The sequence below is a fragment of the Stylophora pistillata genome, chromosome 3, assembly GCF_964205215.1.
Source record: "Stylophora pistillata chromosome 3, jaStyPist1.2, whole genome shotgun sequence".
In the NCBI taxonomy this organism is placed as follows: domain Eukaryota; kingdom Metazoa; phylum Cnidaria; class Anthozoa; order Scleractinia; family Pocilloporidae; genus Stylophora; species Stylophora pistillata.
The window spans coordinates 9291610-9302883 of NC_142521.1; the positions used below are offsets into that span (position 1 = coordinate 9291610).

At 37.9% G+C, this 11274-nt stretch overlaps 2 protein-coding genes across 3 annotated transcripts; one reads left to right on the forward strand and one right to left on the reverse strand.

Annotated features, from left to right (window-relative positions):
• The first annotated feature begins 5 nt into the window (after positions 1-5).
• LOC111322263 (mitochondrial ribosome-associated GTPase 2) lies at positions 6-4889 on the forward strand. Of its 2 annotated transcripts, none has more exons than XM_022925339.2 (6): positions 6-144; positions 1939-2021; positions 2129-2309; positions 2871-3089; positions 3176-3314; positions 4268-4889. In XM_022925339.2, exons 1-6 carry the CDS (start codon positions 88-90, stop codon positions 4630-4632), a joined length of 1044 nt encoding a protein of 347 aa, XP_022781074.1. In that variant the 5' UTR covers positions 6-87; the 3' UTR covers positions 4633-4889. The 2 variants fall into 2 exon arrangements, with proteins under 2 accessions (XP_022781074.1, XP_088608211.1); XM_088752085.1 differs by having other exon boundaries at positions 113-252.
• Positions 4682-10447, reverse strand: LOC111322264 (uncharacterized). The gene is made up of 3 exons (XM_022925340.2): positions 10304-10447; positions 8643-9558; positions 4682-6262 (listed from the first exon to the last, which is right to left on the reverse strand). The coding sequence occupies exons 1-3, from the start codon at positions 10349-10351 to the stop codon at positions 6042-6044; spliced, it is 1185 nt and encodes a 394-aa protein (XP_022781075.2). The 5' UTR covers positions 10352-10447; the 3' UTR covers positions 4682-6041.
• Between the last annotated feature and the right edge of the window lie 827 nt (positions 10448-11274).

Sequence of the window (11274 nt, forward strand, 5' to 3'; positions counted from 1 at the left end):
CATATTTTGTAGCCACGCCTGTAGAATTAGTAACCGAGCTTTGTTTTTCTTCAAGTTGGCTTTATGTTTGCAGGGGTACAGTTTTAAATGATTTTTAATTGGCGTATCGTGGTCTCACGGTATTTTAGTTCCAAAGCAAGCAAGGTAAATTAGGAATCTTTTGATCTTTAATTCTGATAAAAATGGATGCAGACTGTCCATAATCAACCAATCAAACTTCTTCATTCAGTGCAAACAACAACAATGAAACAGGTGCTCACATTAATTAATGTAGATATTGCCCTTCTATTTCTGTTTTGCTGTAAATTAAGTTTGTAGTTCTTTTATGAGTATAGTGATCAAGGGTGGATCCAGGGGTGGTTTGGGTGGTTTGGGTGGTTTGGTTGAACCCTCTAAATTTTCCCTCAGAACGTTGGAAATCATGTTTCCAGAGACCTAATTTTCAAAATGTCGGACCCTTCAGAAAGGGGACAATTCTCTGAACCCTCCTTGCCTAAATCCTGGAACTGCCCCAGGCAATGCTTTTGACTGTTTAAAGGCTGATAGTTTCTAAAGAAACTGTTTGGGGCTGCGTCAGTGGGGGGTAACGAAATAATTTGGATATATCAACAAAGTTGTAATGGTAAATTGGCCACCGTAATGATTACAAAAGCTGGCGTTTCGAGTGTTAGCCCTTCGTCTGAGCGAATAGAGGAATTGTGGGTTATGTGTGCTTTTAAAGGCAGAAAATGGAGCTACGTTATTGGTGGTAACATGGCAACGAGAAAAACACGAATAAATTAGTGGAATGAAAAGCATTCGTTGATACCTGTGGGATTTAGACTGCCGGTTTGAAAGATGAGCTTTTGTTCAAGAGTTTTACGGCTTTCCGTGCTACCTAAGTGAAAGGAAAGACTGCAGATTGCCATATGTTGCTTAGAATGATTAATGACTACCTCTGCCAATGTAATCTATTGCATAACTTGCACTTATTGCAAAAAGATATACATCGGCGAAACAGGCAGAAGACTAGGTGGCCGATTCCGAGAACACCTTCGCAACGTGGAAAGGAATGACAGGGACACATCGAAACCAGTTGCTAGACATTTTAATTTACCTAATCATTCCGTGTCAGATTCTCCATGGCAGCATCGTGGGAAGTGTAATCAGCGCAGTAGGAAGTATAATTCAGCATAGTAGGAAGTGTAATCAGCAAAGTAGGAAGTATAATCACACAGTAGGAAGTGCATAGACAACAGTATGGAGAATATGCATACTGATGTCAGGGACTTAAGGATTAAGAAATTGTTTGCATACAATCCCCCCCCCCCCCGCCCCTTAAAAAGGAACAGATTTAACTGAAAAAGGTAGTTAAATCAACTCTCTTCAGTTGGGGGGAGTCTTTGTCCCTTGTGATGTTGTTAGATTAATCCACTAGGAGTGGGGCGGTTTTGCAGTTTTTTTTGGGTTTTTTTTGCGGTTTTGTGGTTTTGACTGTTTTTTGGATTGGTTTTTGGGCAAAAAAGGTTTGGTTTTTCAGTTTTGATGTTTAGAGTGGTTTGTGGACGTTACGTGTTTTTTGCATTCGGTTTTCAGTTTCACAAAAACTCTGATGCGGTTTTTGGTTTTTCCTTTTTGACTCCTTTAAAGGTGAAAATGTAGCGGTTTTGTCAGGTTTGCATTCGGTTTTTGGTTTTGCAGCCTTTTTTCATTGGTTTTGGAGGATTTTTCCTCCAGTTTTGTGGTTTCCCAGAGGCCCCAATGCCCCCCTCCACTAGTAAATCTATACAGTAAGCTGTTTTTTTACAGCTCTGATTTATGGGTAAAATTGAAGGAGCTTGAAGCCATTTATTGCAACCTTCCAATTGCATGAGGTCACTTGATCATGACTATGTACTTGTATATGGCTACCACTGAATTTTGACTGCAGTTGCTACAATTTTTAATTCAAATTTTCAGAAAAGGCAGTTTATTGACTGGAAAAAAGTCATCTTAAAGGCAGGAAATGGAGGAAATGGTTGCCTTCACTTTAAAAGACAAAAGTAAGATTATAAGCTCATCAGATGCAGTAACATTTAGTTATCATGATATATTCTTCCCAGTCATGTGATAAGTCAATGAGATCACAACATCCTACGTGAATATCTAGATACCAACCCAGAGCTGGTCCAGATGGGGGAGATGGTGGCCGAGGTGGGAGTGTCATTCTGATTGCAGATTATTCTGTCAAGGAGTTTGCTCATCTTCCCAAACATATCAAGGCTGAAAATGGTGGAGCTGGTAGGGCAGATGACTGTAAGGGGAAGAATGGTTCAGATCAGATATGGCAGGTAAATATTACAAACTCATCGATATAATTCCTCCTTTTACTCTGACTAAGGGCTAACGCTCGAAACATCAGCTTTGAAACTGTTTACGCTTTGTCAATTTACATTATCAACTCACCTGATGAAACCAAAAATTACCTTGTTACTCTCATGGACACAGCACCACAGTTTCCTTAGAAACTTACCCCCATTATTCATAGAATGATAGAAGCTTTGATTACTGGTAAGTCCTATGAGTAGTCAGCCATTACTGAAAGAACTTGACTGTACAGCTCTGAAATGACAAGCAGTATTTCTAGTTATTTAATGACTTCTCTTCAATGGAATGGTTTACCTGTTTCTCACAAATGCTTGCTGATGGATTGTGTAAAGGTGATTGTCACCACATAAGGGTGCAGGCTATAGAGTCACTACATGGTCACTACATGATCACCACTGAATCAAACATTTTGGTCGTGAGAATAAAGGAATTGACCACCAATCAAAGAAGTCCTTGTATGTTTGATTATTTTTCCTTCACCTGTATTTCAATCTGTAACCTTATTAGAAGAGTCCCTTTTGTAGGTACCCCTTGGTACTGTTATCAAAGAGCAAGGGCATGTGATAGCAGACTTGACTACTGTGGGAGAAACCTTTGCAGCTGCTCAGGGGGGCCTTGGTGGAATGGGGAATGCATATTTTAAGACGGCACAGGATCGTGCACCTGATGTTACCACTGAAGGGACCCCTGGAGAGGAAAAAGTTGTAGAGTTGGAGCTGAAGACAATAGCTGATATTGGATTGGTTAGTATTACTTTGTATTATAAGACTACTACCAATGTTAAAAATCTTATAGGCATTTAACAAATTGGTTTTGTCATATGTTACAGATTGGTTTCCCTAATGCAGGAAAGTCCACTCTTCTAAGAGCAATTTCTCGTGCAATGCCAGCAGTTGCTGCTTATCCTTTCACCACCATTAATCCTTACGTTGGAATTGTGGAGTTTGATGATTACCAACAAATTGCAGGTAACATTAAAATGATTCTAACTGATTTATCTGGATGAAAATTCCCATCACTCTCTGCTGTACATTTCTTCCAATAAAAGTTTGTTCTGAGAATTTGGTATTGGATCAAATGACCAATAATATTGTGAGGAGAAATTATGTTGTGGTCATTCCTGGGAGTGGATGGGTTACCAGTAACTGGTAACTTTCAGAAAGACAGGTCTTCCAGAGGTAAAGGCAAGTCATGTAACCAAGTTTGTGACTTAAGCTCAAAGTATGAAAATGTGGTACAAAATATGATTTTAAATGACTATCAGCCCATTTGTACCATAACCTTAAACTCCCGTGGGTGACCAAGACATAATTCCTTCAAATGTTGTCATTTAAATGTCAAGCAAACAAGTGATAAGAATAAAAAAAAATATCAAGTAGGGGATTAGTAGTAGGTCCAATACTAAATCCTTCAAACTAACATAATAACAATTGTATGGGAGACAGTAGTTGATGAGTGAAATGGTTAATGATACTTCTTTATTCAGTTGTTTGATGTCAACTAACAGAAGGGTGTTCTTGTGTAATGATGTAACTATGCAGTGCACCTGTGAATCATACAATATCTACTTACAAAACGATATTGAAATACTGAAACTGAACTTAAGGACTCTTTCTGAAAGGGGCCTGTTCAACAACAGTATCATTCACACTGGTATTGGTATTTCTGAATGTGCATTATCCAATTCTCCACAATTATATGAGCAGTAAGCCAAACTCTCTATTGGTCTAATGGTATAATAACCCATGCTGGACAAAAAAGAACACAGGAAAAGTTTGGTGCAATAAATGATGGGTTTTTGAGCAATCAGTAGAAAGAAATCTTAATAGTTTGTGCATTGTTTTATTTGTTTCTTTACATTTCTATTGTCTCTCTTCATCATATGGTTTTAAATAGATGTTTTCCCCTTCTTATTTTGTAGTGGCAGATATTCCTGGTTTAATAAGTGGAGCACATCTGAACAAAGGGTTGGGACATACTTTCCTGCGACATATTGAAAGATGCCGCTGCCTGCTGTATGTCTTGGACATTTCTTGCACTGACTCATTGACAACTTTTGCTTCCTTACGGCAAGAACTGGAGCTTTACAAGGAACATTTATCACAAAGACCAGCAGCCATTGTAGCTAACAAAATAGACATTGCTGATTCCAAGACAGAAATCCAGCAACTACAGAACACTTTCTCCCTTCAGGTTATACCTGTGTCAGCAAAGTATGGCAAGGGTATACCAGAGCTGAAAAAGGAGCTACGAAAACTTTTTAATGACACTCTTGTTATTTCTTGACCTGCAATTCATGTGCAATGAAAGACTTGAAAGGAGACAAACCTTTAGCTTTTAGTTAAAAATACCATTTTATTGGATCATTTTATAAGTTTTTCCAGAAAGTGATACACACTCAGTAGCCAATAGCAAAATATTTATACCGATGTCCTCTGCATAAAAAAATTAATTTTAGTACAACATGATGATAAAAATAGGTATTGGTGTATAACAAAAATAGCAACATTCTGCAATAAATACCTCTGACAATTTCATCCTAACTTTTGTATAGTTCAAGGTGTCAACCAGCCAATTCTTGGACTATTTTTTACCCACTTGCTACTGCATGAATTGATAATAGCGTATTAAATGCTTAAGCTAAGCTGACATGATTGTAAAATGATAAGTAACAACTATTCACTGAAGTGAAGGTAACTATAGTGGTAGACATTTACAAAGCCATGAGTATGTACCAAAACAGTGAGAAAGTATAACACTAAAAGATGATTAAACTAATTTTTTTCCAGCAACAACTACAATATTTTTGGGCACAAATCCTCTGTGAATTACTTGGAGGTGAACAGCAAAGAGTATTTGGAGTTTGAGAAGCTAATCAGAGCGTGACTTCAACACCAACACTATCCACAGACTGTTTCAGTATACACAAACTATGAATATAATTAAGTCATCTTTACAAATTAAACCTAATTCCATATTAAAACTCAGTCATGCAAACATTCTGACCATCACAATATCAAAAAGCACTACATTTACATCATAATATTAAATAAATATTTTTTGAAAGCGATAAGGAAAGGAAAAAATTTGCCTTTTTGAGTTTTCAGGAAAAAAAGGTAAGGACTTGTCATCTCTCTGGGTGACCCTTGCAATGCTGTAGTAGTGAAAAGAACTGAAATTGGCACAATTTCTATGTACTTTTTAATTTATTGTCTACTGTTTGAGTCTTTTAAATGTGCCTCTGCAGCACTTTGCATCAGTCTTCAGAGGATCTTCTGTTTCACAGAATTAGGTCCAAATTGCAAAAAGAATTACTTAAAAAGAGCACACTTGTATTCAGGGTTCACATTATTGTCAATTTTATGTACTTGTCCTATTTCATTTAAGAGTGGTTACAACTAGAAACAGCATTTTCAAAATCAGACCTGTCACTGTTACACTGACCCTTTAACTCCCAGAAGTGATTAACATGTCACTTCTCCCTATAATATCCACACATGATCCAGCAAACAGGTAATGAGAATACTCAAACCTATAGAAGTTGTTCCATTGATTGAACACCAAATTCTCATAACCAATTTACAAGGAAATGTGTAGCAGCCAGATGGCAGAATTCATAATCAGATCTTAGGAGTTAAATGGTTCAATTGCCTTCAAAAATGCTATTCTTAAAACATAGTTTTAACTGAAAGTCTTTAGTCATCATGCATCAACCAGCCATCTATAGAAGACATAGGTGAGTCTGCTGAGGACTCACTGGGAGAACTTGACAAAGGTGGAGAGTAGGTCACAGATGAATGTGTGTGAAGCATTGGACAAGAAAGCACTTCTTCATCAGGAAACTGGTGAGTTGGCTTAGTAAAGAAAGGATCAGGATTGTTGAAGACCTCAAAGGATCTTGGAAGACTGGCACTACCTGCAAACAACACTTATTAACTACTAGGCAATACTCATCTTACTATAAGTATTATTATTACTATTATTATTTACAATCTTTTACTTTCCAAAACCTGTATGGGAAATCTAGAGGTCATCAAATCAAACTGTGAATCATGAAGACTTGATTTCATTTCCTAAACTTTTCCTTTTTTTTCAGTTGCATTACTTTTCATTGCGACTGATAAAGTTTCAAGTATGGTCAAAATTTCAGTTGTAAAGCTAGGACACAATTTAACCTCTTCTTTTCCAAAGTGGAATTGCTCAATTGCAGAGATATCAAATCATGACTACAAGTTGATCTCTTAGTTGAGAAAGTACAAACACCTCACATTTTCAGTGCCTTTTTCTGACTTAAGACTGCCATAAGACAGATAATTTGCTAAGGATAGCCTTTGTTAGAACTTGCAGTGCAGCCAAGCCGGTAGGTAGTGGGTTGTGACTGAAGAGATTTAATCCAAGATCCAAAGGGGGTAGCTTTCTAAAGAAACTGTGGCGCTGTGTAGCTTGGGGTATTACACGATGATTTGGTTTTATCAACTGAGTTGATGATATGAATTGGTCACCCCTGAAAAGATCTAGAGCTGACGTTTTGAGCATTAGCCCTCTGTAAGAGAGGATGACAGAGGGCTAACGCCCACAACGTCAGCGCTAGAAACTCTCGACAGAGGCATATTAACCCTCTGTAAGAGCCAATGACAGAGGGCTAATGCCCACAAAGCCAGCGTTAAAAACTCTCTACTTAGTTCTTATTAACCGAGCAGGAGGTCTGTATAGGAGAATCTTGACTGAGGTTGCCAGTACAGACCTCACTGTGTTCGGTCTGTACCAGTGACCGAGATCAAGATTCTCCCATACAGATCGACCTAGATCGGTTAATAAGATGTTTATTATATGGCTGTGTCTTATACGCCAATTTTTTTATCAGATACAATGAAATATATGAAGTTCATATATTTTTGAACTGCGGTATTAGATATGTATGATGCACGATCCTCGCAGTAGATAGCGCTATTTAAGCAATAGCGAAAAATCAGACCTGAAAAAAATCAGGCCTGTACGGGACTCGAACCACTGACCTCTGCGATACTAGTGCAGCGCTCTACCAATTGAGCTAACAAGCCAACTGGGAGCAGGCCGTTAAGTTGATTCGTAATAAACCCGTGAAAGGAATAAATCAGATACAATGAAATATATGAAGTTCATATATTTTTGAACTGTGGTATTAGATATGTATGATGCACGATCCTCGCAGTAGATAGCGCTATTTAAGCAATAGCGACAAATCAGACCTGAAAAAAAAAAAAAAAAAAAAAAAAAAATCAGGCCTGTACAGGACTCGAACCACTGACCTCTGCGATACTAGTGCCCCCAAGCCAACTGGGAACACTAGTATTGCAGAGGTCAGTGGTTCGAGTCCCGTACAGGCCTGATTTTTTTTTTTTTTTTTTTTAAGGTCTGATTTTTCGCTATTGCTTAAATAGCTCTATCTACTGCGAGGATCGTGCATCATACGTATCTAATACCGCAGTTTAAAAATATATGAACTTCATATATTTCATTGTATCTGATTTATTCCTTTCACAGGTTTATTATGAATCAACTTAACGGCCTGCTCCCTGTTGGCTTGTTAGCTCAATTGGTAGAGGGCAGCACTAGTATCGCAGAGGTCAGTGGTTCGAGTCCTGTACAGGCCTGATTTTTTTCAGGTCTGATTTTTCGCTATTGCTTAAATAGCGCTATCTACTGCGAGGATCGTGCATCATATGTATCTAATACCGCAGTTCAAAAAAATATATGAACTTCATACAATTTTTTTATATTCATTGTACCTTTTCTTTCTAGACTGGTCTAGATGCCAGTCTAGATGGGAAAATCTAGACTGCTTGCAATATTGACTTCAGCCAATCAAATTCGTGAATTTGGCAGTTCCCAGTCCTTGTGAGACACAGCCATAGAATAAAGAGGCATGTTAGCCCTCTGTAAGAGTGAATGACAGAGGGCTAATGCTCACAACGTCAGTGCTAGAAACTCTCAACATAGGCATATTAGCCCTCTGTAGGAGTGAATGACGGAGGGCTAATGCTCACAATGTCAGTGCTAGAAACTCTCAACATAGGCATATTAGCCCTCTGTAGGAGTGAATGACAGAGGGCTAATGCCTACAACATCCGCATTACAAACTCTCTACAGAGGCATATTAGCCCCCTGTAAGAGTGAATGACAGAGGGCTAACGCCCACAACATCAGCATTAGAAACTCTCTACAGAAGCATATTTACATCATCAACTTGATCAGTTGTTAAACCAACTTATCTTGTAATCAAAGATTTGATTGGCTACCTTAAATCCCCTACTTACCTCTTAGACATAAGAAAGTCAAGAAATCTTCTGTCTTGGCTATATTAGCTGGGATGTAGATTTCTCCTAATGGATTCACAAGTTTTCTGTCTTTAAGCTTCTGTCTTAGTCTTTTTCTTAGTTTTCCCTGTAGCACATTTGACACTTCTTGTTTAAGAGTAGATATATCAGAGGTATACCTCTCTTCTACTGAATGAAAATTTTTTTCGGTTTCTAGTACAACTTCAGGCACAAGTTTTGGTGATGTGAGTTTTCTCTTTTTAACTTGATCATTGGAAGTTTCAATGTCAGTTTGACCTTCAATTTCCTGCTTTCGCTTTGAACATTTTGTATATGGTTGTTTCTCATCTTTGCTGGCAGTATTAAATTTCACAGTCAAGCTTTGAACAACTTTGCTTTTCTTTGCATCATTCCCTTTCTTGCCAGTGAACAACTTCCCATTTGTGTTCTGTTTATTTAAAATATTCTTAAGTTCTCTCTTCTGACCAGTGTTCACCAATTTGTTTGACTTGACAACTTTGTTTGATTTTTTTGGACTTTGAAGTTCTTTTCTCTGTTGATTTTTACTTAGAAATCCCTTGTTCTGAAGCTTTCTACATTTGTCTGAATCTTCTTTTTGGTCTTTGGCTTTTGCTGATACCTCTTCACTTGTGATGGTTAGTTCACTACCTTTCTTTATACCTTCATTCTGTTTTATTTTTAGAGAACAGCTTTTGCTGTACTTTTTCAGTTTAGGGCATCGAGACTTCTTTAAACGTAGTCTTGTCTCAGTATTAGTGCATATCGATCTTGTTTCTACGTTCGGTTGTGCGGGTTCTTCGTGCTTCTGTTGTGCACTTCGCGCTTCTTTCAAAGACGCACTGAGTGCCCTTCTCAACTCGATTTCTTCCCTGTGTTGCAGGCTTGCATCAAAGAACTGCAGAAAGAGGAACAGAGCTTAAAAATTTCAAGTGAAAAGCAATTCGCATGGACATTTAATTTGTAGTTCGCGGGTCTCGAAGAGCGCGGTCATTAGGATTTGTAAGTCTGTTTTACCACTGAAGTGCAGAACGACCTAAACTGATTCGAAAGTACATCAGATTTTCTGCCAGATCCGATTCTTTCTATACTGATCTGAAACGCAAATCCTAAGCTTAGATCTTTAAGTACACTTAAGCTTCATCAAACTAAATCAAACGTCGTTGATGCAAATGTTTTTTTGAAAGAGAAATTAAACGCATCGCATATTCACTGATACTTCAAAAACAATTCAAACATAAAAGAGCCAAGCGATCTATATAGTCAGTGTAACTACGTACCTAACATAATCTTAAAGGACGATCTACCTTAAATCTAGTCCGTTCTCCCATGCCATTCAAACGAAATCAACCTAAGAGGGTTTCCCTGATCTTTTTAAGATCATATTCTTCTCTGTTCTTAATTCTTTAACAGATAGGCTTGATCCAAGTCTAGTGCAACTCTTTTAAAAATCACAGCTTTGAACTTCATTTTCAAGTAAAACAAATCGTGAACGTGTGTACGAGTATTAAATTTTCAGAGTCCCTTTCAACTCAATTCATTGTTAATTTTGATCGCAGCACGTTTTCAAGCGTCTTTCCGCGCCAACTCAAAATCGCGATTTCCTCAAGCATAGCTAAATATCATCGTTTCAGATCACTTACCATACAGGATCTTCCAGTCCGTTGTCGCTTGGGCCTTTTATCCGCCATAATAAGGTGTTAATATTCCCGGTTTCCTTACTAAAACAACGCTACATCAGACAAAGACAGCATGCTGGATTACCCGCCATCTTATCGAACAAACTTGTACCCAGTCCCGTTCAAGAATGGTAGCACGAGCAAAGGGTCAAAAGGTTGGAGGAAGTCTTTAGTCAGTTAATGGTGAATTAGCATTCATCTGGTATTCTAAGTTATCATCATACGGTTGCGAAAAGTCACAGCTCTATCTCGCTAATATTTTTCCCTTGTTTGTGTTTTACTTAAGTGCTTGCCAATCACGATAAGTTAAACCAGGAGCTTTTTAACCTGAATAACCCTTACACCAACGTGTTTGAAGGTATGGCAGTGTTAGATGGATCATCGCATTAAAGAAAGATTTTATTAAATTTACCACAGGTTAGGGTGGTCAACAGATGTTGGCGTATTCAAAGAACATGCATTCAAAATACCGGGCATTGTTTTATCTTGTATCTGGCAAGATTCTCTTTTCCCCTTCAAGACTAATTTGTCTGAATGTAAAGCCAAATTTTCAGCACTAGCCTACAAAGAAATGTAAAAGATGATGTTTTAAGTGAAAGACAGGCATACACGGAGAGAAGGAACTCCCAGTGCTCCCAATAGGGGTCAAACCTATCTTCCGGTTAGTACTTTGGAAATATAAGGTCATCGATGGAAGGGTTTACCCTACCATCAGAATGTATATTCTCCATACTGTCCTCTATAAATTTTCTAATACGCCGTCTTGGAGAATTTATTTAACAATAAGGAGCTTCTTTAAATGGTGATCATTTCCTAAATTCTCCTTCCCTGAATGTGTGATTCAGGAGTGATATTGCAAGGAGAAATTAGATGCTAGTTACTCTAAGAAGTTAAAGGGTTAACTTTGAGATCTTGGAAGTAAACATGTCAAGGGA

Coding starts and splice junctions, on each gene's coding strand:
- LOC111322263 (XM_088752085.1), top strand. CDS start 187: ATGCAGACTGTCCATAATCAACCAATCAAACTTCTTCATTCAGTGCAA. Junction 3,090..3,175: donor CAATAGCTGATATTGGATTG/GTTAGTATTACT, acceptor CATATGTTACAG/ATTGGTTTCCCTAATGCAGG. Junction 3,315..4,267: donor TGATTACCAACAAATTGCAG/GTAACATTAAAA, acceptor CTTATTTTGTAG/TGGCAGATATTCCTGGTTTA.
- LOC111322264 (XM_022925340.2), bottom strand. CDS start 10,351: ATGGCGGATAAAAGGCCCAAGCGACAACGGACTGGAAGATCCTGTATG. Junction 9,559..10,303: donor GGACTGGAAGATCCTGTATG/GTAAGTGATCTG, acceptor CTCTTTCTGCAG/TTCTTTGATGCAAGCCTGCA. Junction 6,263..8,642: donor GACTTTCTTATGTCTAAGAG/GTAAGTAGGGGA, acceptor TGTTGTTTGCAG/GTAGTGCCAGTCTTCCAAGA.